The sequence below is a fragment of the Archocentrus centrarchus genome, chromosome 5 (assembly GCF_007364275.1).
Source record: "Archocentrus centrarchus isolate MPI-CPG fArcCen1 chromosome 5, fArcCen1, whole genome shotgun sequence".
Classification (NCBI taxonomy): Eukaryota; Metazoa; Chordata; class Actinopteri; order Cichliformes; family Cichlidae; genus Archocentrus; species Archocentrus centrarchus.
In genome coordinates this window covers 292,799-316,422 of record NC_044350.1, presented here as the reverse complement: position 1 = coordinate 316,422, position 23,624 = coordinate 292,799, and the positions used below count along the sequence as shown (strand labels likewise).

Below are 23,624 nucleotides of genomic sequence, written 5' to 3'. Positions count from 1 at the left end.
GGCAATTGAGAAAAACTGTAAGCACCTTCAGTTGCCTTGATGATGGTGTTAAACTTGCGGTTTGAGAAAAATTAAAAGGCGGATCTGTTTTCTGTTTCCTATTATTTGCAGAAAAAAGAAATTAATTTATTTGGATTTGAAATATAAATTTAAAGAAAATCAGTTTTTCATTTTTCAATATCTTTTTTTTTAAATGAAAAACGAATGACTAAAAAGTACACGGACCACCCACCTATTAGTAGTGGTGTGCGATAATGTAAGTTTTGGTTTTGATATAATACCAAGTAAATACAGGATCAGTATCACCGATACTGATACCAATACTATTAAATAATTATGAAGAATTTTCATGATGTTTAACCCTTTAACAATCCAGGATTTTTTTGGCAAATTGTTATGGGCCCTATTATTGTTAAAGGTTAAGTGTTGTGTGATTTTTTCCCCTTTGGATCATTAATTAGAATTGGATAGAATTGGGAAAAGTTTATAGGTAAATAGAAAATACTTTAATAAAATAAAAGTTTTTGTTCTGAAACAATAGAACAGTAACAATATAGTTTTCCCCATATGTTGTGAAGTCTGGATTTTATTTAAATAAAGTGTACAAAATGATTACTCAAGAACAAATTAAAACTTTTTTCAGGTAGTGTTCAGAAAGTATATCCCTTCATTTCCTAATTTTCTGGATTTTTTTCTTAAGTAAACAAGCTGTACAAAATTATCACTCCACAATCTTATAAAACATTTAAAGCAAATTGCTTTTTTCCGAAGTAAATTAAAAATTGATTGTATATGTGCTGTTCTACCACCCGAGCCTCAGCCACCCAACCCTTGTGGGACTGTACCAAATACTGTAAATCACGTTTTAAGCACAGACTGAATAACCCATACTGTGCCACACTGATGAAGCACAGATTATAATAGTACCATAATAGTACCATTTGAAAGCCCCACGAATTTCTTGGGGAGAGAAAAACACGCGGTAGTGTTACAATTCTCGCATAAGCAAAGCTAGGCTTTGAAAATATTTTCTTGTATCGTAGAATGGTAGGAAAGCCTGTGTTGTGGAGCTGAGCGGCTCCAAGGAACGTCCAGTATCGACTTTGGATCTGCCGCACAACCTCCGCTGATTCCGCTCCGCTCTGGGGAAGGACCGTCCAGCTCCTTACCATAAACAAAAAAAAAATACAAGCAAAAAAAAAACAAAAACAAAAAACAAACAAAAACAAAAATAAACTAGTAGTCTTGCTTTTCATAATCCCAAGAGGAAAAAAAATAAAATAAAATCTCCCCCAAAAATAAATTACAAGTTTAAAAACAGGAAGAACGCCATTCTGGAGAATGCAGTTGCCATAAAACAAATGACTAGAGCCGTGTCGATGTAACCAAGAAATTTTAGATCCACAATATTATTATTATTTTTTTTTTATTTGATTTCAAAACTGGGGACTGGGGTTATGGTCATTTTGGTTGAAGCCTGCGCCATCTCCGTCACGGAGATGCTTGAGCAGTTCTGGGATGTCACCTCCTGCCACCTATTATTTTTTTGTCCTGTCTGCTCTACTTGCCTCTATCTCGTCTTCTTGCTCTGTGACGGAGTAGATGGGGGTCACGTGACGCTGTAATACCCAGGGATTTTCTGTCGAGCATGCTCTGTGCCCTCATTTCCTCCCACCGTCATCTCGCTCTCTCAGGTTGCCCTGGTCCACTCAGTGGCTCTGCTCGCCTTTCTGGATGGTCTGCTGTTAACTAATAATGACGTAATAATGGCTCTGAGTGAAAATTTTGTCGGCGACTCAGAAGACTATTCTGTCGTTGGAATTCATGTTCAGCGGTAACAGACTTCCACATGTAAGTAACATGCTTGGTGTTTGTTAGAGTTTCTATAAAACATATGTAACCAGGGGTCCTATTTGTCATTTTGCTTAGTTTTAAATTGCATGTAAAACCCACATATCTACTGATAAACATGTATTTTGAAATTAACATGGGGGTTTCTCCAGCATGAGTGTATAAAGTGACTTATTTACTGCTTAACCCACTCCAGCGGAAATATTTTCTTTCAGTTGTCCTTGTAATGTATTTTTCACCTGTACCGTTAAATTATTATTACTGATTGTTGATGGTGATGTAATGAAATGTGGAACTGCATGCTATTCATCTGTTTACTTTCTCCTTTGACCTTGTTAACCTTGTATAAGTATTTAGTATTTATATCCAGCATTGTTTCTGCATATTTTGTGCATTTTTGCTTTACTGGCCAGAGTACAGTGTGCAACAGCACACAGGTCAAATCATGTTTTCAGCTTTAGGGGATCCATACATGATCAATCACACTAATCTTAAGAAATGTATATTTTTCTATTTTTATTTTCTATGTAAAGCAATGGACCTGTGCAGGAGTGGGAAAAAGTACATTTTGAAGAAAAAATGAATGTGAAATACATAGCCTTTTACACGTCTAAAAATTGGGAGTCTGTGAGCATAAAATACAGTGGCTTGCAAAAGTATTCATACCCCTTGAACTTTTCCATATTTTGTCACATTAGAACCACAAACATAAATATATTTCACTGGAATTTAATGTGAAAGACCAACACAAAGTGGTATACAGTTGTGAAGTGGAAAGAAAATTATACATGATTCAAAACATTTTTTACAAATAAATAACTGAAAAATGCAGTGTGCAAAAGTATTCAGCCCCCTTTTCTCTGAGTGCAACCAATTGCATTCAGAAGTTGCCTGATGACTGCTAATGACTAAAAGGAGTCCACCTGTGTGTAATCTAATCTCAGTACAAATACAGCTGCTAAGTGATGGTTGGTTAAGAGAATATTGGGGAGTAAACAGCATCATGAAGTCCAAAGAACACACCAGACAGGTCAGGAATAATGCTGTGGAGAAGTTTGAAGCAGGCTTAGGCTATAAAAAGATTTCCCAGGCTTTGAACATCTCACGGAGCACTGTTCAATCCATTATCCGGAAACGGAAAAATTATGTTAATAAGAACTGGTGTCGTAACACGGTGGTGAGGGAATCACTGTGTTCTACTGATGTTGAACTTTTATCTGACTCTCTGCGTCCTTTTTATTTACCAAGAGAATTCCCACAGATATTTGTTACTCTTGTGTACGTTCACCCGAGGGTGAATGTGGAAGTCACCACTAGGAACATAGTGGAGACGGTACACAGACTGCAGTGCATCGCACCAGATGCCCCCAATTTTGTAATGAGTGACTTTACCCAATGTAAACTTGGGAGGTCGCTCACTAACCTGCATCAATATGTAAATTGCCCCACGAGGAATTTGAAGACTCTGGATCTCTGTTATGGCTCCATTAAGGGAGCTTATAAATCTCTTAGCAGAGCTCCTCTTGGCATGTCTGACCACAATGTTGTTTATTTGGTTCCCACCTATAAATCTGCCCTGAAAGAAACAAAACCCCAGTGTCGCTTGGTTCCAGTGTGGTCAGCGGAGTCTATTCAGACCCTTCAAGACTGTTTCTCTTGTACCGATTGGGACTTATTTAAAAGAACCTGCTATGACCTAGATGAAATTACAGAGACGGTCACAGCATACATTAATTTCTGTGAAGACTTGATAATCCCAAAGAAGGAAATTTGCATATTTCCAAACAATAATCCATGGGTATCCAAAACTCTGAAAAGTATTATTAATCAGAGAAATATTGCATTCAACCGTGGTGATGTTGTTCATAGCAGAGAGTTGCAAAAGCAAGTGAAAAGAGAATTGAAGCTTGCCAAAATTAAATATAAAGATAAAGTGCAGTCACTGCTGGGCACAGGACGCTCACGCCCTGCTAGGGAGGGGGTTAAGTCTATTATGGGTTTGCAACCCAGGAAGTGTCCTATTTCTTTTGGAGGTGTGTCTGATTTTTCAATTCAATTCAATTCAATTTTATTTATATAGCGCCAAATCACAACAAACTGTCGCCTCAAGGCGCTTTGTATTGTGGGTAAAGACCCTACAATAATACAGAGAAAACCCAACAGTCAAAACGACCCCCTATGAGCAGCACTTGGCAACAGTGGAAAGGAAAAACTCCCTTTTAACAGGAAGAAACCTCCAGCAGAACCAGGCTCAGGGAGGGGCAGTCATCTGCCGCGACCAGTTGGGCTGAGGGGAGAGAAAGACATGCTGTGGGCATTTTGAGCTGGCAAATGATTTGAACCTTTTTTACAATCGTTTTAACATTCACAATTTTAATGAAGAACTGGCTGTGTACAGGGATGTTTCTCCAAAACTGTCAGTTATTAATATTGACAGATTATTGGTGCTCAAATCATTTAAAGGGGTGAAAGAGCGGAAAAGTCCAGGCCCAGATAAAATAAATGGACGTCTCCTTAAAAACTGCGCAGAGCAATTGGCTGGAATTTTTTCATTTCTTTTCTCAAAATCTCTTGAGTTTCATAAAGTGCCACGTATTTGGAAGGACTCTATTATTGTACCAGTGCCCAAAGTTAAAGCACCTGAATCATTAAATGATTATCGTCCTGTAGCGTTAACTTCACTTGTAATGAAAATATCTGAGAAACTTGTAAGAAATGAAAGTTTTTGTGCCACTGAGACAAAATTAGACCCCCTCCAATTTGCCTATAGAACAGGGAGGGGTGTGGAGGATGCTGTGTGCACTTTGCTCCACAAAGTTCTGGAGCATCTGGATGGTGCACGTAATATTTCCCGGTTGCTTTTTATAGATTTTTCATCGGCTTTTAATTGCATCCAGCCCCATATTTTAGCGAGATATCTTATTAGTACGTACAATCTTGATTCTGGTCTGGTATCTTGGCTTATGGATTTTTTAACAGATAGACCACAGAGAGTGCGAGTCAACAGCATTTTATCAGATTTGCTTTTATCCTCAAATGGTTCCCCTCAGGGATGTGTCCTTTCTCCACTTTTATTTGTTCTCTACACAAATGAGTGTCAGAGCCATTATAAGAACAGACATATAATTAAATATGCAGATGACTCAGTGATCATTTCTTTGCTCCATGATGCAGATCCTGACCACGGCTCAGTTGTGGACGATTTTGTAACATGGTGTGGGAATTCCATTCTGGATATAAATGCATCAAAAACAAAAGACATGATCATAGACTTTCGTCGGAAAACCTCATCCGTACCTGCTGTTCATATTCATGGCCAGGAAGTAGAGGTAGTGGAGAAATACAAATATTTGGGCACTATACTAGATAGCAAACTGTCATTTAATGCAAATACAGATGCCATTTGTGCAAAAGCTCATAAGCGTATGTATTTGTATGTTAAACTTAGGGGTTTTAACGTGGATAACATTTTTATGAAAATGTTTTATTCTTGTTTTATTGAGTCTGTTTTAACCTTTTCTTTGGTTCGGTTCTCTGAGCCTTAAGAACAAAAGAAGGTTAGAGAACGTTGTGAAACTGTGTAGCAAGGTGGCAAATGTAAGTCTTAATGATCTTGCCCTCCTGTACAGGGTTCGAGCCACCCAAAAGGCAAAAAGGATTCGGGGTGATAGCGCTCACCCCCTGTCCTCATTGTATCAGTTATTGCCTTCAGGAAGGAGGTACTCTCTGCCACAGTGCAGAACAAACAGATTTAAATTCTCTTTTATTCCTTATACTATTAACTTTTTGAACTCTTCTAGATGATTGTGTCCCTGGATGTATGTGTGTATGTTTGACTGTTTTTATAGATTTATTTATTTTTGCTGTTGGCTGCAAAACAAATTGCCCCTCGGGGATAATAAAGTATTTTGAAGCTGAAGCTGAAAACCATAAAAAGTCCCGTTTGCAGTTTGCCAGAAGCCATGTTGGGGACACAGCAAACATGTGTTTTGATTTTTGTTTTGTTTTGTTTTTTCTTCCTGCTCTCGGTGGAGATGGGCGCATTTTTCTCTTCACCCCAACCTTCCCTATCTACCCCTGCTTTTTGCTGCTTCGCTGCTTAGAGCGTCCCTTTACACATCCCCGAACTGGAATTTAAATTATGGATCTGGTCAGCTGGTCTCTAAACACCATTGATGATCAAATTCTCATCATGAGGAGACTGGGAGAAGGGGAAACCCTCTTTCCTCTGGCCCGGCTACATACCCGGCTGGTTATGTTATGGATTCCCATGGGGATGGAAGATAACGTTCCTGGCTGCACTGTGTGGACGTGGCATTTATATTGATACCAGGATTTTTTCCGAATTGGACCTGGGGATACCTGATTTCTGTGCAGCTGTTCAGGCCCTAGTAAGGCTGCCTATGAGGGATGCAGAAACAGTACAAACTCAGTCAGACTCAGTAGAGCTGAATCGAAGTGGATTACATCTGGAGGAGTGTTGGCATCTCTGTTCTGCATGGCGGAGTAGAACCAAATTCGGATTATTGGACTTTGAGAGGTAACCAGAAAACTGTAAGGTCTGTCAGTAAATATTTATGACGTCCTGAACCAAAACAATTGCACTATTTGGAATTTGGCTCCCAGATGGCCTTGGATGGCTGGCTATCTAAAGTGTCTCCTGGAGATGTTATGTAAATAGATGCTCTTCACCCCCACCCCATATTGTGACCTGTATGAACTGGTATCCTGTCAACCAAGGCTGACTGTACCATCTTATCATGAACATTATCATGAACTGCTGGTCTTGGAAGCTGTGTGGCCATCACAGTATCCTGCTCGTCTCCACTGGCAGCCCCTCCCCTACCCACCCTAGTGCTACTGCTTTGCTGAGATGTTTTTTGGAACCTCGTAAGGTGTTAATAATGAACACAGTACGAGATGTTTTTTTGAACCTACCTATCCCAGTATATGTCTTTCTGTTTTCCTGCTAAAGGTAGCGCCGGTAAAACGGCTGCATGACCTCAGACACCTGTCCCCCCTGTTTGTGTTTGTCTCTATGTTTGTAATTCTTGGACGGGTGTTCTGTTAACTGTCATTTCCCCATTGTGGGACTAATAAAGGTATTCGTATGTGGAACAAGGTGCTTTGGTCAGATGAAACCAAAATTTAACTTTTTGGTCAAAATGCAAAATGCTATGTGTGGCGGAGAATTAACACTGCACATCACTCTGAACACACCATCCCCACTGTCAAATATGGTGGTGGCAGCATCATGCTCTGGGGCTGCTTCTCTTCAGGAGGGACAGGGAAGTTGTTCAGAGTTGATGGGAAGACGGATGGAGCCAAATACAGGGCAATCTTGGAAGAAAACCTGTTGGAGTCTGCAAGAGACTTGAGACTGGGGTGGAGGACAACGACCCTAAACATAAAGCCAGGGCTACAATGGAATAGTTTAAAACAAAACATATTCATGTGTTAGAATGGCCCAGTCAAAGTCCAGACCTAAACCCAATCGAGAATTTGTGGCAAGATCTGAAAACTGCTGTTCATAAACGCTCTCCATCTAATCTGACTGAGCTTGAGCTGTTTTGCAAAGAATGGGCAAAAATTTCAGTCACTAGATGTGCAAAGCTGGTGGAGACATACCCTAAAATTGCTGTAATTGCAGTAAAAGGTGGTTCCTCAAAGTATTGACTCAGGGGGGCTGAATACTCTTGCGCACCGCACTTTTCATTTTTTTATCTGTAAAAATGTTTTGAATCATGTATAACTTTTGTTCCACTTCACAATTGTATACCACTTGTTGGTCTTTCACATTAAATTCCAGTAAAATACATTTATGTTTGTGGTTGTAATGTGACAAAATATGGAAAAGTTCAAGGGGTATGAATGAATGAATGAATGAAGTTTATTGCCATGTGGGTGAACAAGTTCACACATTGGAAATTGCAGTTACAGAACACCATCCAAGAATACACAAAACACAACACACATGGGGGGATATGTGTCCTGGGGTCATGCAGCCGACTTGCAGCGCTACCTTTGGCAGGAGGAGAAAACAACACATCATGGGGAAGTTAGGTTAAAAAAAAGTCATCTGGTACAGTGCTCAAAAAGAGCACTATACCAGGGTCCAAAAAAACCACCTTAGCAAAGCATTTGCACATGTAAAGCTAGGACAGCGGCGGTAGGTGAGGTCAGGTCAGGAGGGAATGCAGACGGAGACGAGAGGTGGGGGCATTGTGGAGCCAGATGCCAGGTTCCAGCCAAAACAGTTCGCTGATAGTGGTGGAATTTAATCAGCGGCCGTGGTACACCAGACCCAGCTTCACAAATCACAACGCGGAGTGAGGGGAAGAGCAGCCGCACACAGAGCCCTGGAGAGAGATATGGTTGCCAACCCAAGGCCGGCAGGGGAGCCGAATTCCTGATAACAAATGTTGTTTTGGAACAGGCTGCTTGTTTTTCCAACAAGGCTGTTGGAAAAACAAGCAGCCTGTTCCAAAATGGTTTCCCAGTCTTACTGGGAAACCATTCAAAAATCCAATATTCCAAATTCGTTGATTGCCGTCCTCACTGTGCAGAACCGAACTATATCTCCTGATCTAACCCCTCTCGCCTGCGAGCTCGCTAATCTTGCGGCTCAGGTCCATCAAGCTTTGAGTCTGAGTTTGTACGGCTCTGCTCAGCCCTTCCACCTGGGTCGGCAGCCTCTGCAGATGTCGAACCGCCGTCCAGATTTTCTTAATTTGCCAGTAAAGCAGGTATCCACCGAGCCCAAACAGAGAAGATACCGCTACCAAAAAGCCGAATATATATGCGTCTTCCACGTCTTCCACTCCAAGGGCTGAGAAGCACACAGGTCTCCACGAGCTCCAAGAGTCGATGACGTATCCAACCGGGTCTGTTCCACTCGGACACGCAGGCTCCCCTGTCCCGGATCTCATAGTGGAAAAAATTCGATCAATGATGGAGAATGCCCAGTTTGCCAGATCCATGTTTCAATCTTGTTCTTATTCGGACAGTGTGTAAAAGACGCTCTCACAGCAAGCAGCAAGCGGAGAGATGGGGAGGGCAGGGAGAGAGAGATAGTGCGACTGTCTCCGACAAGAGCAGGAAGACTTGTGCAGATGCTTTATGTGTTAATTATTGAGCAGGAAACCTTTGCCATAACTTGCCCTGCACCTCCCGAGAAATGTCAAATATTATATCCCTACCAATCACGGGGCATGATTAGCATGGGACAGCAGGGAGATGTCCCTCCCATTATTCACTCCATGCGTCAAATTAGCACAGCACTGGACCCCAATTCATCACCAAAAACCCTATAAACCAATTCGACTTACATCCTGTTAATACCAAACCCAGGAATACATGTACAGGATCTGTTCGGATGTTGTGGCACTAAAATGTGAGAATTAATTTGGTTTAAATAACTTGGTCCAGGTTCTTCCTAGTATTATTAGTCTGATAACTGGCATTACCTTCCTATTTATTTTTCAAATTTATTATTTGTGTTTACATATTTATATATTGTATTTCTATTACTATATTCCTTTTTTTTGCGTTTTTGGCCACAGTGGCTTTTGTACACAGGAGAGAGAGACAGGAAATGGGGGAAAGAGACAGGAGAAGACACGCGGGCAAACTGGCGATGGGCCGGGATGCGAACCCGCACCGCAACTCGGCATGCATATGTGGTCGCTGGCTTTACCACTAAGCCACCCAGGCGCCCTATATTCTATTTTTTTATTTTCAATTTAGTATTTATTTTCAAAAGATTGTAGAAATGCGCTGTTCTTTAAGTGCAATAAATGCAGTGTGTTTACAAAGTCAACAAGTTTGTTAAATAATTGTGATTTCAATATTGACCAAAATAATCGTGATTAGGATTTTTTCCCATTATCATGCAGCCCTAGATGGATGTCAGAAACATTGTTATCACAAATTTCCTCTAAATATAGTGATACACTTTTGAGGCTATACCACACACCCTAAGCACCTAAGCTCGAAAATGTCCAGAAACAATGCTTGTTAAGTTAATGGGTGATTCTGAGTGAGGAGTAGAGAGTGTTATTGTCTGTCTCTGTACTGTGCGTCTTCATGGCACTTGAGTTAAGCTGATGCCTCCTACATTTGCCACCATGTTCACTTGGCATTTTTAAGTAAAATGACAAAGGATTCTAAATCTTCAGTGTTTTCATGACAGAAAACTCCAATTTGGGGTAGAGTATTTTTAGGTGATCACAGGTCACCCTTTATTATTGGTACATCAGGAACATTTAGCAGTGTAATGCTTAAGAAATCCACTTGCTGGTCAGCTTGTCTTTGAGCTAAACATCTATGACAGCCATAATTCTTGGACAATATGCCAGATTACTCTATGAGAGGCCTTGTTGTGCCTATTTTATTTTGTATCTCTGCTCTGCTCTTTGGATTTTAATTTCTTATCTCATTAAAAAAATAATTATTGCTTCCCTTAAAGGGTTTATATGAAAGAACAAGAAAGAAAAGAAGAATAAAGACAAGAGTATACATTTCAGAAAATATTTTGCCCATGTGTTGGCTGAGTGCAGTTGCAACATGGAATGGAATTAGACTGCAATTTTTATCGCAGTTTTCTAGGCTTACTAAATGGTAAATGGACTAGTTCTTATATAGCGCTTTTCTACTCTGTTTTGAGCACTCATCATCCTTATACAACATGTTTACATTTACCCCATTCACACCCATTAATATAAGCACTTCCATGGTTAACAAAGCTAAGTGCTTTTATTATCTAACATTCACACACATTCATGTCGGAGAGCAGCTTGGGGTTAAGTATCTTGCCCAAGGATACATTTGCATGCAGCCTGGAGTAGCCAACCTTCCGATCAGTAGGTGACCTGCTCTACCTCCTGAGCTACAGCCACCACATTGTACTAAGTCTTCAGAGTGCTTTACACTGCCGTCTTAAACATATAGACTGGTACAGCAGGTGATGGATAGCAGTATAAGTTGAATTTTTAGTTTTTGACAAAGAAAGGCAAGGGCTTCCCAAAAATTTCTAGTGTATTTCTACCCAGCTGCTTAATTAAGAGATAACTCCACAACCATAAGTGTGTTTCCACATAGTTGGGCATTACATGATTCAGGGAGGGTGAAGGGATCAGACTGGGAAAAGGCTGTGGAGATGAATGAGAAATGCTGATATACATACAGTAACAGAGATGTTGATTCTAACTTATTGCTAAAGAGAAAAAGAGAGCGATAAAGTGGTAGAGAGAAAATGAGATAGAGACCATGATATACCGCTGGAGGGTATACCTGGGGTGGCTAAGGGGACTGAATAAGCTGAGTATTGCAATTCTTAGCCAGAAAGCAGCAAGTGTGTGTGTCTGTGTGTGCATAAGTGAGTGAGTGGGTGAGAGGGCCTGTATGTATAAGTCAGATACAGAGAAAGGGGAGGGGGTGATAAAGAGGAGAGGAAGGATAAGGCAGGTTAGGAATCAGGCAGAGGCATGCAGGCTGTGAGGACAGGACAGCTTTGTTTATCTCCCTCCTCTTGCCTCTCAGTCCAGCTGCACTACAGCAATCTGTTCATCTTTCCCTCTCTCATCCATCGCTCCATTTGTCAAACTGGTTCTGGTACATGACCTATCCAGGGTATAATGCTGAAGTTCCGTGTGGACAGAAGAGTCAGGTAGGTGAAGGGTGACAGAAGGAAGTGGCATACAGAGATGGGGTTGAGATAAAAAGCAAGTAGAGGGGAGGAGTAGCCAGCCAGAAGCTTGGAGGGTCAAAGATGGCTGCAATGCAGTGCTAGCAGGAAACCATAAGTCCTGGTTGATAGATTTGTGCAGAGTGGTATATAATGTCCAGTTTATGTGTTCATGTATGTATGTGCATGCTGCTATTTTTGACGTTGTGGGAAAGGATATCACATTGAGCATGAGTGCAGGGGTTAGTGTTAGGCAATTTGCAAATTTGTAGTTATAGTGCACATATACATATATATATATATATATATATATATATATATATATATATATATATATATATATATATATATATATATATATATATATATATATATAATGTGTGTATATATATATATATATATATATATATATATATATATATATAATGTGTGTGTGTGTGTGTGTGTGTATATATGTGTATGTATATATATGTGTATGTATGTATGTATATATATGTATGTATGTATGTATGTATATACTGTATATATGTATGTATGTGCTTAATTTAAATAGATATTGTACTGGATTCTGAAGTAATGGAAATGTATTTGTCTCTGTGTGTGTGTGTGTGTGTGTGTGTGTGTGTGTGCGTGCGCGTGTGAGAGAGAGGGAGAGAACCATGTGACCATATTGATTTGAGTTTATAACACATCTGTTTTCAGTCAGCCATTAAATCTAGTACTATACCTCCTGTACCATGGGATTTCTTAATCATGTCTGTTCAGCCAGGTCATCCAGTCAGGTTGAAACATGTGTAGGGTTAAACAGTTATAGAAAAAATTCTCATAAATATCCATTTAAACGTGATGAGTATTTATTTTGACCTTGAAAAGTGCTAAACTCTACTTTTTTCACCTGAGAGGCCAATTCTACAGTATGCCAGTTCTACAGTATACATACAGGCTCAAATATACACATAGTAAAATGATTAATTGGTGATGCTGAAGATTCTGCAATGTCTTTTCAAATCAAAAGGCCAAGTCCTATTAACTTCTCATTAGTGATCATGATTGACAACAACTCCCCATCATAAAAAGGATTTATTTGACAGCGCTCCTTGGATTGACCAATACTTAAAACAATTTAAGGAACTCAGTGACAATCTAAGACAGAAAACTGTAGATTGGGAAGGTCTCTCAGAGCCATTTCTAAACAATTGCAGATCCCAAGATCATCAGTTCAACTATTGTATGTAAATACAAATTATTCAGATGTGTCATCACTTTGCCAAGATCTGAAAGATGACCCTGTCACCCTCAGATGAAATTGGTTAGGATGATTAGGAACAACCCCGGAACCACCAGGGCTCTGCCTGTCATAAACTGGAAACTGCTGGAACACTAGTGTCAACTCACTATCGTCCCATTAGAGGATATACTGGCAGATGTGAACACTGCACCATCCCCACTATGAGTATCATTGAAACCAGCTCATATATGCCACTGCAACAGTAATCTTAGGAGCACTTAAGTATAAGATCAAGGTTGCATACAGAGGAATTCAAGTCAAAATCAGGGAAGACTGGAAGGATGTTAGTCGGTTAACTGTGGTGCCAAAGGTTGTCATGTGAGATAGGTCCTGGATGAAAAAAATGTACAAAAAGATGCCCATAACTGAGGCTCTAGAAACTGCCAAACAAAGGCTCATAGCTCTAGTTGCTAAGCAGAAGAGCTATAGCATAGAAGTAGAGGCCAAGAGAATAAATGGCCTGTTCTCTAATGATATATCCAGGGTGTATTCTCAGCTATAAGTGAACAATAGCACAAGGGCAGACCTGCCCAGAGCTGAAGTTGAGCAATACTGGAAGAACATCTGGAAGAAAGAGGTATTACATAACGCTGGTCCCACGTGGCTGGTGGACCTAAGAGCAGAGCACAGTAACCTCCCAGAACAAGAGCCATAATCTGTAGATCCTGGTGAGGTGAGGTAAAGACATCGGAATATCATTTGGACTGGATAAGTGTGGCCAAATGGTGATCTGGACTGAAGAGGTGGAGTCACCCAAAGGCAGAATAGCAGATATACAGGCTAAAATTACCCGGGTATCCCACAGGCCAATGAGACCCATTATAAAGATGCCGGAAGGTCAGCCACAGCTATATACCTCCAGAATGAGAGGTATATGGTCATCACTGCACTGGCCATCAGATAACCAGCTGGAATAATAAGCTGGCCATAGGAAATGATGGATGCCATTGATGTACAGACAAAAAAAACACTTCACAGTGTCGGGAGGTGTCCACACTGTCAACACCCTGAGGTTCTATGACCATAGGAAACCGGGAGGGTGTGAATTAGTGAGTGTCAGAGCCACAATTCAGGATGAAATATGGAGCATCCATGAATACATCAGGAAGATTGCCCTCTAAATAAGCTGCCCTAAGAATGCCTCGGGCAGCTAAAGACAGACAGTGATGAGAAACAGGAAGAAGAACTATCAGGGATAACCAAGCCCTTTCATGCAATGTACCATTGACAGATAGGGGAAGTGCCAAATGAAGAAAGAAACCCTATCAGTGGTTGGCCTAAAGGACAGCACAGAGGCTCTGATCATGGCAGCACAAGAACAGACCCTAAGCACCAGATCCATAGAGGCGGGAGTCTATCACAGCCAACAGGACCCTAGTTACAAAAGGCACCTTTGCAACTAGGGTGTAAGATGATTGCTGGGACTGCATACACTGAAAGGCACAGCCTTTCAGTTGTGCCTGGTATCTGCTCGTGCTAGTGTACAGGCTGGGATAGTGTACAGGAACATCTGTAATGCATATGGACTAAAAGGTCCTAAGTCCCAATGGGAGACACCACTGGGAACAACAGAGCTAAGGTCCTGTAGGACTTCAAGATCCAGCCCAACCTGGTTGATAGAATAATACACCAGTTGTGATAGATGTGGCAATACCAGTAGACAGCAACACCAGGAAGAAGGAGCATGAAAAAAATAGAGAAGTATTAGGTGCTGAAGGGACAACTGGAGCAGATGTGGAAGGTAAAGTCCAAGGTGGTCTCAGTGTTAATAGCAGCATTAGGAGTTGTAACCTTGAAACTGGAAGAATAGCTCCAGTGGCAGAGGCCTCTGTCCAGAAGAATGCAGTCCTAGGAACAGCTCTGGTAGTTGACCTGAGCTTGAGGAACACGCACAATACCACCCCTCCCTGAGGAATTTAGCTAAAGTGAACAGAGGTAAAAGGATCTTTTAACCCTTATAATGCTGAACATGTTGTCAGGGACACAACATACTTCAAATGTCCCGCTGTTCGTGGGCTTCCAGCAACAATTACCATAATAACCCTATCTTGTGTGTGAAGTGCAATTTCTCAGCTTTCAGAAATTGTTTGAATTTTTCTGATTTTTCCGCATAATTACGGTAATTTGAAGTGCGTTTGATCAGACATCTCAGCTGTGATACGCTCAGTGTTAACCAGCTGTTCACTGCAGGTAAGGGAAGGTCACAGGTGCCTCAGTGGTGATCGCCCTGTGTTATAGGTTAAATGATCACATTCATGCATCACAGATTGTGGTTTTTCCTTTCATTTGTACTGTTCTTCACTTCTCTCTCTGCTTTCATTCTTATGGGGGGTGCTTAGAGTTGGCTTTCTGAATTTTAATGGAGGGAGGGAAAGGCAAAAGATGGTCCTGGTAAAATAGGTTTCCAGCAGAAAAAAATGTGATGTTATCTTGCTCAGGAGACACACAAGTGGTAAGGATAATGAAACAGATTTAAACTAATAGCAGGAGGGTTCAGTTATTCTCAGTCATGGAACAAATGTTAGTGGGAGCCAACATTTGCAGCTGCTTTAGATGTCAATATTATCTCCTTAGAGTTAAGATTAAAAGGTTTGATTGGCTTTTTTCTGAATGTGTATTCTCCAAATCACGGTTCTGATGGGCTGTTTGTATAAATGAGGAGCCTCACCCACAGTAATCCAGGGCACTACCAAAGCTTGTCACACAGATTTAATAGACGCCTGGATGTTTCATCACTTTCATGTCAGGCAGTATAACTGGATCAGAGTGACTGAACACAGCTTTTAAAAAAGGACATTTCACTGCATGAAAAGTGGGTTTTTCGACAGTCACTGGCATGTAATATTGCCGCGTGCCTTGAGATTTAGGGCTCTCAGCAGGAGGCTTTGGTCAGAACAGAAAACTGTAGGAAACTGACGTGGACTTTTTTGTGTCAGTGCTCCCCCAGCTCCCCCCTCTCCTCAGGTCTAGGGCAGGCTTTCATATAGGTTTGTGTGAGTCATACAAATGCAAATCAAGTACTCACCAGTGGTCACCAGTACTCACCAGTGGTCTACCCCTCCCAACAGTTGTAACCAGCATATTTTTATTTTGAGATATATATAATCAAATTTACATTATCGTCTTTTAAGCCTTTATCCATTACAATGTGACTACACATAAATTATTATACAGCGAAACATTCAAATAAGACTAAATTCACAAGAAATCATTCTAATTTATAAGTTCAAATTATCTAGTTGAAAATATACTTTTGGAAGTTTCAAGCTTTGGTCCCTTTTTCCAATAAGGCTGTGAGCCTTTGTCATGGAGTTTTTTTGTGAACCCTGAACTTTAGTGGACTGACGGAGATAAACAAAGGCCATAACTTGATTTTGGTGAGACCACAAGTATTATTTTCATTGAAAAGCATACCATATTTTGCAGACCATAAGGCACACCGCATTAATGAACGGGTCTACTTTCATACATGAGGCGCACCGGGTTATAAGGTGCATCATAAAACATATATAGAATGAAACAAAAGCGTCACGTAAGTCCAACTTTATTCAACTCATTCACAATAACTCAGAATATTGTTCAGTTGTAACAAATACAGAAAAATACACACTTTTTAAATCATTCATCTTCCACAAATCCATCAAATTCCTCATCTTCAGTGTCTGAGTTGAACAGTTGGGCGATTTCGGCATCAAGCATGCCGGGTTCCCTCTCGCCATTATCCGAGTCAATCAGTCTCGTTGTTGTTACTGTTTTGTTTTGGTTGCGGCACACAGCAATCATTTAATTGTTAATAAAAGGGCAACTTTTGCTGGCATTCTCTCACCATCTCCTTCAACGTCTTAACAGACACTGCAATATATTCTTTTATTTATGAGGGTAAGGACAAGTCATTTCTTCATTTTGTATATAAGCCCTTCACAGATCCTGTGCACTAGTATATTTACCGATATATGCAAAGAAAAAATGTAAAAAAAAAAGAAAAGGAAATCCCTTTTTGACACAACACCAGAAACCTGAAAACTCCGCTGTCACCGTGTTTTGTGTACATACAGCGCTCGTACTGCATCCCTTCATACGCTGTGGCATCGCCTGGACCTCTCTTTGGCACCGAGGGGGACAGCACATACACCCCCGGGCCTCGATTTGTCCTTTAGCTACTTCTAGCAATTTTTGAGACGGCCAACAGTGAGTTTTGTTGCACAAAAGTTAGCAACAGTGCCGGCCGCCAATCGCCAGATTACGCACAAATATCTGGGCCAGCATGAAAATAGGCCAGATCCATCATCGTTTTCTGCGGTTTACTGCTTACGGTTTCCATTTTTGGAACAATGCTTCCACTTCTTGCTGAATTTATCTCCAGCGGCTTTGGCTGCTTTCCACACCTGCTGCGCCACACTCACAGCTTATTCCCATCTAATATCATCATTAGAGTATTTAATGAGGCCTTTGATCTGATCCGCCAGACTGGTGGCCATATCGCTGCAGACCACGCAATGGTGTAGTGGTGTGGATGACTCGGCCATTGGCGATCAACTATTTGAAAAGTGTACGCTGGGTGTTACCCCCCTCCCCCTGTCGTACTCTTTGGAAAATGTCGATATTTCTGAAGCGTCCCTTATCAAAGTCATACTAAAACATTTTGAAAGATTTTTGAGTGCAGTGTACCACATAAAATTGGTTCAAGGTCAGTAAGCGCAACAAGAATTCATACATAAGGCGCAACGGATTATAAGGTGCACTGCCGATTTTTGAGAAAATTTAAGGATTTTAAGTGCGCCTTATAGTCCGAAAAATACGGTACTCAATTTTCAGTCTAATTCACTGTAACAAAAAGTCTGTCACACCATCATCGTCTTTTGTGCTGTGGCTTCCCAGCTAGTATTGAACATTCAGACAACATCCCATGAACGCTGCCATAAACATTCAGTGAATGTTTGCAGACAACGTTCACATGCACTAATGACATTAAAGACTACCAAGGCAGGGCGCCTGGGTGGCTTAGGGATGAAGCCGGCGACCACATACACATGCCGCGTTGTCTTTCGGTGCGGCCGGCGCGGGTTCGCGTTCCGGCCTGTCGCCAATTTGCCCACGTGTCTTCCCCCGTATCTTTCCCCCATTTCCTGTCACTCTCCACTGTTGATAAAAGCTGCTGTGGCCAAAAATGCAAAAAAAAAAAAAAGACTACCAAGGCAGAAGTAATAAGAAAATGTATGCTTTTATTTTGCTATACATGGATGTACATAAGAGATATCAGCAAAGCCTTCATGAGAAAAATTTAAAATGTAAAAAAAAAAAAAAAAAGTAAAAACTTTAATGCAACAGTCACCTTCTCAGTTGTCCTGCTTAAATGGACAGTGGATGTGTGTACAACTGTTGACTGTTGGGTTTTCTCTGTATTATTGTAGGGTCTTTACACACAATATAAAGCGCCTTGAGATGACTGTTTGTTGTGATTTGGCGCTATATAAATAAAATTGAATTGAATTGAAATGAATTGAATTCCACGTGGCAGCTTCCTCGCCTGTGATTGGACAATACAGATCATGTGCGGGATCACGCTGAAGGTGTCATGGTCTGGGGTCCTTTGTGTGTGTGTGTGTTTTTGTTTTGCTTCATTTTGTCTGTTCTGTTCTGGGTTTCTTTTGGTTGTGAGGTTTAATTGTTATTTCTAGTCCCTGGTGTTCTCCCTGTATTCTGTGTCAGGTCTCCGTCTCTGTTCCATCGTCTTACTTCCTGTTTTATTTTGATAGTCGTCCAGTCCCTGTCTGTTGTGTTCAGTTTTGCTTACCCTGGTCTCGTCATTGTTATTAGCGTCACCTGTGTTACCACCTGTTTCCACCTCCCTCATTAGCCCTCCTGTGTATTTAAGTCCTGTGTTTCCAGTGCCTGTTGTCGTGTCGTCGTTTCATCTTTGTCCTGTTCTTCTTTTCCCATGCTGTGTGCCAATGTCAGTTTCCCCTGTTTTCTGGAGCTCAAGTGGAGTTTAATTTTGTTCTGCATGTTTTGCCACTGGTCCTGCCCAGTCCTGCCTTTTGTTTAGCTCTGCCAAATAAAGCTGAGTTTATATCTTACCTCTGTCTGGTGTATCTTGCATTGGGGTCCTCCTTCCTGCCTGCCACACAGCTGATACATGACAGAAGGTCTCGCAAGACCACAGAAAATCAGTACCGTCATTCTCTTCCATTCAAACTGAATGCGCTGCTTTCCTGGTACAACAATGTAGGACATCGTCTATATTTTCAAGACCCCGGAAGCTCCTCGTGAAAGCGGGCCTCTCTATCGGCCAGCTTCAAACAGTCCTGCTGCAGACGAGAAGACACTGCTGGCTGCAATGAGTGGGTTTTCTCATCAGTTATTCAGGTTTCTACTAGCACAACTGAAAGACAAGATGGCATCTATTGTGTAGAGACTCGATGCTCTGGAATCTAACAAAGACTCACCTACAGAAGGACTCGAGGAAAAGACGGCAGCACAATCCGAAAACTGCGGTAAGACTTGTTCGTTTCTTAAATAAAAATACTAAGAGTCGCGGAATGGTCACAGTAAGTGGACATACATATTGTGATTTGGTTTCTTATTTTTATTTGGTTTCACCTTATCTTATAGGAAGCAGTTCGCGGCCTGCACAACTCCGAATCCAATAAAAGTAGGTATGATCCTCTGCAAAGGTAAGAATCAAAAACAAAGCACGCAGTACTCAATGTGTGGAGGAGAGAATAACTTAAAATGTTTTTACTGTTATTTATTTTCACGTTTGTTTTCCACAGACTGTGTTCACAGCACGAGTGTGAGTGTTTCCAATGCATGGACAGTGATATAATTGTGTGTAAGTATCTATTGGTGTTGTATGTTTGTGTGTTTTTTTTGCCTGAATATTGTTTATGTATGCACTGTGTTTACAATCTTTTTTTACAGTGTACAAAACTGTTTTCCAGCTTCTTGCAAAACCTACTATGAGACGGTCCGCCACAACTTCTGATAAGGTCAACATCACATTCTGGAAAAGGTGGCAGCCATTCAAAATTCTGCCCAGTGTTGTGCAAGAAGGAAGTGGGTAAGACGTATTGGATTCTAATGTTAGTCTGCTGTATTTGTGTAGTTAGCTTGGAAATGCAGTTCCCTTTCAGTCGATTCACTTGGTACAACACATATAGTATGGGATATCACGCCCTCGCGTGTCCTGCTGAAGACACCTCTATTCACGCCTTTAAGGCAGATGACCTTTGATGACATATGTGTGGCTCCGCCCATACATATATAACACTGTCATCACAGTCATTCCTTAGTTCTTACGCTCTTCACCTCGCTAAGAACACCTCCGCTGAGGCGAGCTAGCTAGCTGCTGCTAGTTAGCTCTCTTGTCTGCCAGCTCGAAGTTAGTTCAACTGTCCCTGTTGGTGTTAGCCCCACCACTCAGTTGGTGTGTGGACTGCCTGCGGAACACTAATTTTGAGTCTTCTAGTGCAGCATTTTCGCTTTGTGTTTTAGCATAAATACTAAACCAAAGCGAGCAGAGCAGAAATCTTCTCTTTGCCCCTGTCCTCAGGGGTGCGGTTTCTCTCTGCATGACAAGGACCAGCATGATGCATGCCCTGTCTGCCTGGGGATTGTGCACACTAGGAGAGCGTTGACTGAGCCCAATGTCTGTGCATTTTGTCGCCAGCTCTGGCGCTCGACCCTGGAGAGACGGGTGACATTTGTGGAAAAAGTGCTGAGAAGGACAGCTGTCGCACGGCATGACCCCTTCCTCTCTGAGTCTGGGATCCCGGCTTCCCCCGGATCCAAAGGTGAGGAGTATCCGACTGATGTCCCCATATTTAGCTGGGCAGATCACATGGAGGACACTGATGGGTTAGCTGAAAGTGAGCCGGAACCATGCGAGAGTGCTGGCCAGCTTCAGTCTGAGCTAGCCGCTTGCCAGGATGACGAGGACCTGCTGGACATCGGCCTGGATTTGCATGGTTTGTCGGAAGATGAGCAGGAGAGCCTGTCATCGGCCCAGTGTGCCGCAACTGCTGCGTTGGCCGGCCGAGACGATGTCTCTTTTTTTGCTATTTCACCGTGCAGCGGATAAGCTGCAGGTGGACTGGTCCTCTCCTTCACCAACCCAGAAACCGTCATAGTTACCCGTTACAGTTCCGGACCAGACCGCCTCGCTTCTGCAGTATAATAAGCTGTACCATAAGAAGTGAAGCAGCAGCAATACAAAGGGAGGAAATTAACTCACTGCTGCAGAAGAAAGCAATACGAGTGGTCCCTGCTTCAGAGATGGACAAAGGTTGGTACAGCCGCTATTTTGTCATTCCAAAGAAAGGGGGAGGGCTCCGTCCTATTCTCGACCTGCGAGTCTTGAACAAATACCTGCGAACTTACAAGTTCAAGATGCTAATACTCAGACAGCTTCTGAACGCAGTCAGCCCAGGGGATTGGTTTACGACAATCGATCTAAAAGATGCCTATTTCCACGTGGCTATACACCCAAATCACAGGCAGTTTCTGAGGTTTGCATTCGAGGGCGTAGCCTATGAATACCTGTTGCTACCTTTCAGGCTGTCTCTCGCTCCTCGCACTTCACAAAATGTGCCGAAGCAGCGTTAGCTCCACTCCGAGAGGGAGGCGTCTACATTTTAGCCTATCTAGACGACTGGGCTCTCATAGCAGACTCCAGAGAATAGATGGCGGCGCAGCTCTCGCTGGTCCTGTCTTGCATTGAGACACTGGGGTTCTCAGTGAATTTTCAGAAAAGCTCGCTGACCCCGAGCCAGCAGATCACGTTCCACGGACTAGAAATATGCTCGCTCTCTGGCCGATCACGTCTGTCAGAGCACAGAGTAGCTGTGTTTCGGCGCTGCCTCGCTCAGTTTCATTTAGGACGCAGACTGCGTTTCCAAATATTCTTACGGTTGTTGGGTATTATGGCATCTATGATTGCTGTAGTGCCACTCGGGCTGTTAAGGATGAGAGCTTTCCGGGCGCCTGGGTGGCTTAGTGGTGAAGCCGGCGACAACATACACACGCCGTGTTGTGGTGCGGGCGGCGCGGGTTTGCGTCCCGGCTGTCGCCAGTTTGCCCGTGTGTCTTCCCCTGTATCTTTCCCCCATTTCCTGTCTCTCTCCACTGTCACGAAAAAGCCGCTGTGGCCAAAAATGCCAAAAAAAAAAAAGGATGAGAGCTTTCCAGCAATGGACTCTCTCTCACCGCCTGTGTGCGTCGCACCACCTGCGGAGGAGACTGACGATAACCGCATCCTGCGTGTTAGCAATCCGCCCTTGGAAAGAGCTCGGTCTGCTGCATCAGGGCTCTCAGATCGGGAGGGTGTGATTTCGCAAGGTGGTTTCCACTGGGGTTGAAATTCAGCTTGGGAGCTTGCTTTGGAGAGGCCTTTTATACGATCGTCACCCCCCCCCTCCCCCCTACATCTGGTGTCTCCATACCTGTCAAGTTTTGTATTTAAAAATACGGGAAATATTAGCTGCTGAAAATAGAAGTCGCTGTTATGTCATCGCCTAATTTGCATAATTGTTCATTTGGATGTAGCTGTAGTCGAGGCTGAGGGAGAGAGGAAGAACATTTTTGGAGAGGCAAAAAGTGAAGAAAAAAACACCCTAAATATGTTTAGAACTACAAATGAACTTTAATAACTTTAATGCTTTGCATTACATTACACAGATGAATTTTGTTTAATGTTAGAATATCGAAAACACTTATGTGGGCTGAGACTGCTAGCAAGATTCAACCCTTCTCCTTTATCTGGGCCACTGTTGCCAGCTTGTGTAAGAAAACTCGCTGTCGCCTATCTCAAAGGTTGAAAAAGGCCAAAGTGAGTACCGGGGATGGGAGCGGAGGGAGCGGGTGGGCAGACTCGGTGATTAAGTGAGGTTTTGGGGTTTGAGGGTGGAGGGAAAGTGAGGTTTGGGTGATGCCAAAGTCTACGAAGGGACGCAGGAAGAAAGCTTTATGTACAGAACACACAGCGACAGCGGAGGATTTCACTGTTGCTAGACGCTTTATGGGAAAAAACCTTGCTAAGTTGACAACACTGAGCCCAACTGAGGTCCAGTTGTTTTTCCGGGTTTGTTCCGGCTGTCGGCACTAACCTCGCTAGAACTGCCACCCAGGCTACTGCAGGTGGCAGTTCTCGCGAAGCTAGTGACAATTCAGTTTAGAGCGGCACAGGAACACTTTTTAAAAAAATTATTATATTAAAATATGGGAAATTTATGGGAAAATAATAATACAGGAAGACGGCGGGACAGAGGGGTAAAATACGGGAGTTTCCCGGCCAAAACGGGAGACTTGAGAGGTATGGGTGTCTCGCCCTTCACCTCTCATGGTGTACTGGCTAGGCTGTTGTATTTGTAGCCCTTCCTGATGAAAAACGGCTCTCAGTGAAGAGCCAGCTCCGACCGACCATCACTGTCTGCACCTGTGGCCACGAGAGCTGCCACTGCTGCTTTACTCTGAATATTTATTTATTTATTATTTAGGTAGATAAAGCAGCAGTTTTACTCTTTTTGAGTAAAACTGCTGCTTTACTCAAAAAGAGTAAAACTTTTTTTGAGTAAAGCAGCTGCTGTGGGTAAAAAAAAAAAAAATTTCTGATCACCGGCTGGTTCGGCCTGGAAACGACTAGCCGTTTGGGATGATTGTGGATGTTTTGACATTCCTGCAGGAGCTGTTAGATAAGGGTCTTTCCTTGTCTACAATTAAGGTCTATTTAGCAGCTATATCTGCTCGTCATATCGGCTTTTATGGGGTGACACCAGGTGCACATCCTCTTGCCATGCACTTCTT

The 23,624-nt window shown here is 42.2% G+C and overlaps 1 protein-coding gene across 1 annotated transcript in view; it reads left to right on the top strand.

Moving 5' to 3' along the window:
- The first annotated feature begins 1,703 nt into the window (after positions 1–1,703).
- Positions 1,704–23,624, top strand: part of LOC115780812 (pleckstrin homology domain-containing family A member 6-like) — a 222,148-nt gene continuing 200,227 nt past the window's right edge. The window contains exon 1 of the mRNA XM_030730223.1: positions 1,704–1,851. Coding sequence (XP_030586083.1) covers positions 1,850–1,851 — 2 coding nt within the window. The 5' untranslated portion in view covers positions 1,704–1,849. The remainder of the gene's footprint in view (positions 1,852–23,624) is intronic.